The following is a 5,120-nucleotide window of genomic DNA, read 5'->3' as shown; positions in this document are numbered from 1 at the left end:
AAATAAATCTTGTGCTAGTTCTTTGTAGCCATCTTGTATTATAAATTTCTTCTTCTACTGTTGTTTGTTAATTAATCAAAATAAAATTTCTATTTAATAGTTATCAATAATCACAGATATTAGCAATCAGCAAAGGTTAGTATGTCAATTTAATTATAAAATATATTATGTTATATATATAATTATATGAGGGAGTCTGTATGACTGTAGATTTCGTTTTGTATTATTGCATGGCATGTCAATGGCATGTGTAATTTTGTAATTTGTTTATGCCAAAAATTGCATAGTTTAATATTATGTTATAATATTATGATGATTAGTATAAATCTGTTTGGCATTTTCAGATGGCATTGCGTTCACAAATTTATCTTGTTAGCCCTGCTGAAAGAATTGAAGGTAGTAAATTGCCATCAGGGAAGCAGGTTCTTGGTCACTTTCTACATCTCCACAATGTTTTGAAAGAGGATATTCGAAAGGCTGCAACCCACGCTATTGAGAAAGTTGAAGATTTCTGGTTTCGAGCTAAAATTCCAACCAGGCATCATCAAGATTCCATCAAAAAGCTTGAGCAATTATTCTTCGAGTGGAAAAGTCTAAAGAAAAACAAGAGCCGCAAGACCGAGACTCAACAAACAAATGAAACCGCATTTTCAGCCGCAATAGAAGAACTGTTCGACATTGCACATGCTGACGCCATGGAGCTAATTGAGAATCAAGAAGATAAGGTCTTTCTGGAATCTCAAAGAAAAAAGGGACGACCTGGCTGCATGGGCGGAATCGATAAGGTTCTGCTTCAACAACAAAAAAAGCAGAATGAGAGAAAGCAGATATTGCAAAAGAGAGTACATCGATCTCAACTTGATAAAAACACCTTGCTAGATAAAGCTGTGTTGGAGAGCAGCAGCGCTGATTCAGAAGAAAGTCAGTCTGAACCTGAAGATGAGGATCCAGTTCTAAGCACAAGTACTGTTACTCCTTCTTCTTCATCACGAAAGCGAGGACGCCAAAGTGTTGTTTCACCACAGCTGGCATCTATGCTTGATAGAAATAAAATGAGCGACAGGGCTGCTATGATGGTCATCGTTGAGGCTTCGAGGGCTCTTGGACAAGACGCTGAATCACTCGCTTTGAATAGATCAACCATCCAACGACTCCGTCGGAAACACCGACAGCAAATTGCCTCCGGAATCATTCAACATTTCAAGCCAAATACTGCTCTTACAGTACACTGGGATGGCAAGCTGATGCAAGATCTGACTGGAACAGAGAAGGTGGATAGGTTGCCCATTCTTGTCACAACAATGGGGAAGACAAAGCTTTTGGATATTCCAAAGATTCCTGCAGGTAATACATAATGGTATAATATATAATGGTAAAATAAAAGTAGGCATATATATTATATGCCTACTTTTATTTTAGTTAAATGTTTTTATAAATTTCGAAATCATTTATTATTATGAAATGTGAATGTGAAATCATGTCAGACAAACTTTAATAAAGACTACTATAAATTACTTTTTAGGCACTGGACAAGACGAGGCCAAAGCAGTCTATGATGCTATCCGAAAATGGGAGCTGGAAAACTTTGTCCATGGTATGTGTTTCGATACAACCTCTTCCAACACCGGTCGGCTGTCTGGCGCTTGCGTTCTTCTCGAACAGCTACTAGGGCGGCCTCTACTGCACTTTGGTTGTCGACATCACATCATGGAACTGGTATTGGCTGCTGCTTTTTGTGTCTGTATGGGACCCAGTAAAGCTCCGGAAATACTCGTTTTCAAACGATTTCAAGCACAGTGGTCATCCTTTGACCAGGAAAGTTATGAAGATGCCTTTTCGGATGATGTTGCCTCAGCTGAACTCTCCGAAGTCAAACATGTAATCATTGTTTTCTGTGAACAGCAGCTGCAAGATCATCAGCCACGAGATGACTATCGCGAGCTGCTCAAACTGATGCTCATCTTTTTAGGAAGAAAGCCTACAGATTGGAAGAATTTTCGAGCGCCTGGGTCAATGCATCAAGCTCGATGGATGGCGAAAGCCATTTACAGTATAAAGGTTTGGCTGTTTCGATCACAGTTTAAGCTGACCTTGCGAGAGTCTCGTGGCCTCCTACGTGTGAACATATTTCTTGCAAAGGTTTATATCACGTTCTGGTTTTTGGCGCCTCTGGCTTACAAAGCCGCTAGGAATGATCTACAACTTATTCAACAACTCCAGGCTTACCCTGATCAAGATATTGGTGCCGCAACATCACGCAAGCTTGCGGGCCATCTTTGGTACCTGTCAGAAGATTTGATCCTTTTCAGCCTCTTCGATCCAGAAGTGGATTTCACTACGAAGCGCGAAATTGTTAAAAGATCATTAGAACAGGAAGGAGAAGAAGTACCTTTGAAACGTGTCGTGGTGGACTTGGCGACAGTACAACAAAAGACGCTTCCTGATTTTGTCTCAAAAAGAAGCAGAAACCTGTTTTCTATTCTGGGCATGCCAGATGGATTCCTGGCCGAAGATCCTGAATCATGGAACAGGAGAGATGACTTCAAGGTTGCAGAGGCAATCGTGAAATCCCAGGCAGTAACAAACGACCATGCAGAACGAGGAGTTGCCTTGATCCAAGATGCAACAAAGTCTGGCCGATTTAAGAGCGAAGAACAGCTGCAATATGCTCTGCAGGTTATCGAACAGAACCGGGCAAACTTTCCGAATGTGAAAAAATCCACCTTACTTCACAATTAACTAGTTCAACTAAGTGAAGATGTGTAACTTTGTGTATTCTATTGTTTCTGTGTTTGTCTCTGTAATTAAGAACTGTTTTTAGTAGTTAGAATTAATTTTCTGTATGAAACTGATGGCAAAATGTGCTGAATTCTGTCACAGACATCAAAAATTCGTATATGAGAAAACTTTGACGGCGTTGAGCCACCTCTAAATATTAATATTTTTTTATGAAACTTTACACATAATTTTTTTGTATGAAATGGAACCATTTAAAATGGTCAGACTTAACATTGCTCTTATTTAATTTTTTATCATCATATAAGGGCCATACTAATATATATATATATATATATATATATATATATATATATATATATATATATATATATATATATATATATATATATATATATATATATATATATATATATATATATATATATATATATATATATATATATATACAGTATATATAAGATATATATATACTAATATATCGATGCTGTATATATATATATATATATATATATATATATATATATATTATATATATATATATATATATATATACAGTATCGGACAGAGACTTAAGAAAATGAAACAAACCAAAAAAGTTGCATTTGTTTTGTCCGCTGCAAAATGGCACTTGTCAGCGAAATTCTGCCTGTGTGCCGTCACCTGTTAGCTGATTGCTCATGTCATGGCATGCTATGACTCCAGACTCTTGAACTGTTTGCTGTGATAGTATAGTTCGTTTTGTTTTTAAGACATGTAAAATTAGGAACACTTTTTAGCATTGTTCGATGTTGATTTCAAATATTATGTCCAATACTGTATATATATATATATATTTATAACTTTGTTACATATATATAGGATGCCTCATGAGGATTGTTAGGTGCGTCAAACGACTTGTTAAAACCCGCACTGTTACGCGATACGTGATCTTATCCAGCCACGTCTAATTCAGCGCGTGAGTAATATTTTGATACGATAAAATGTTAGTCATTAACGGACGCTACATTAAATTAGTCCTTATGACTATTTATTGTAGCTATTTATAATTAGCATTGTGTAGAATTGTATAGCAAAATTCAAAAATATAAATACATAAGACAATCAACTCTAAAAACCATACACCACAAAAAAAAAAAAAAATCTAAAATAAAAAACTTTTTGTGCTTTATGAGAAAATCTTTTTAAGCATAAAAACTTAATAAAATAATTTAAAACTGTTAGACAAAACTGTGATTAATATTATTTAATAAGTAATATGGATTACATAAATCACACAAAAAGTATCCTGAAATTCTTTGGTAACATTTTTGAGCCCAAAATGTGTAGCTTTTACATCTAAATATACGAAACAATCACTTATTTCGGGTAAAATGTTCTCCTAAGATATCTCCTATCGAATGGGAGGGCTTTCAACCTCTACTTTTTTTCCTAACTTCTTAACCCATTCTTAACCCATTCATTCAACCCATAACCATATAATGTAAAAAATGTCACGTCAAATTGTCATATTAGACAATTTTGCGTGACATTATATACAAAAAAAACTGCCATGTCACAAAGTCCGATTTAACACGCGATATTATGAATTAAAATTGTCACGCAAATTTTAGCTATTAAGTTTGGCGTTGCATTTATAATTATAGTAGTACCTGACTTTAAGCTATTATGTATGGCGTGACATTTATAAGTAAAATAGTTTAAATCTTCTATTAGTCATAAGATATCTAAAACACCATCGTGTCACATGTCACCAAGCCCAATTTCTCACGCCGCGTTTAGAGAAATTAAATGTTTCTTAGTGACATCGGACACGAGAGTTTTTTAGATGTCCTGTGACAAATGAAAAATATAAATGTCAAAATATACTTAACTATAAAATATCGCGTGAATAATTTAATAAAAAATATCGCACATTGACAAAAAAATATTAAAGGCACACTTTTCTTGAATAAAAAAAAATTACCAAAGAAATATTAAAAATTTTATTTTTTTAAAAACCATCATCAAGTATAAACATTTAATTTTGAATTGTCTCAATGTTTCAAACATTTAATTTTGACTTGTCTCATTGTTTTTATTCTAAGTTAAGAGTTTAACAGATTTAAAATATGAAGAAATAACAACACTTTTCATAAGACTTTGTATTTTTTTCAGCCAAAGATTATTTGTACAAGCATATGGTATATGCAAACATAATGCTGCAATAGACCTAAAACTCCTCCAAACGATCTTCTTTACGATAGGTTCATAATATAATAATAAGCGATAAGTTAAAGCACGTGTAGTGAACCATCATGCCGTTGACCCATTGCATTTACTTTCTCATTGTCAACAAATGCTATATTTTCTCCTAAAATATGTTGCGGCCCAAGAGAAGAATT

The 5,120-nt window shown here is 34.3% G+C and overlaps 1 protein-coding gene across 1 annotated transcript in view; it reads left to right on the top strand.

Moving 5' to 3' along the window:
- Positions 1-3,042, top strand: part of LOC136075536 (uncharacterized) — a 3,513-nt gene extending 471 nt beyond the window's left edge. The window contains exons 1-2 of the mRNA XM_065788980.1: positions 1-1,344; positions 1,523-3,042. The exon at positions 1-1,344 is cut by the window's left edge and continues 471 nt beyond it. Coding sequence (XP_065645052.1) covers positions 345-1,344; positions 1,523-2,739 — 2,217 coding nt within the window. The 5' untranslated portion in view covers positions 1-344 and the 3' untranslated portion in view covers positions 2,740-3,042. The remainder of the gene's footprint in view (positions 1,345-1,522) is intronic.
- Positions 3,043-5,120: the final 2,078 nt, after the last annotated feature.

The sequence above is a fragment of the Hydra vulgaris genome, chromosome 01 (assembly GCF_038396675.1).
Source record: "Hydra vulgaris chromosome 01, alternate assembly HydraT2T_AEP".
In the NCBI taxonomy this organism is placed as follows: domain Eukaryota; kingdom Metazoa; phylum Cnidaria; class Hydrozoa; order Anthoathecata; family Hydridae; genus Hydra; species Hydra vulgaris.
Note: the sequence above shows the minus strand (reverse complement) of the source record. Positions and strands in the feature narration are given on the sequence as shown.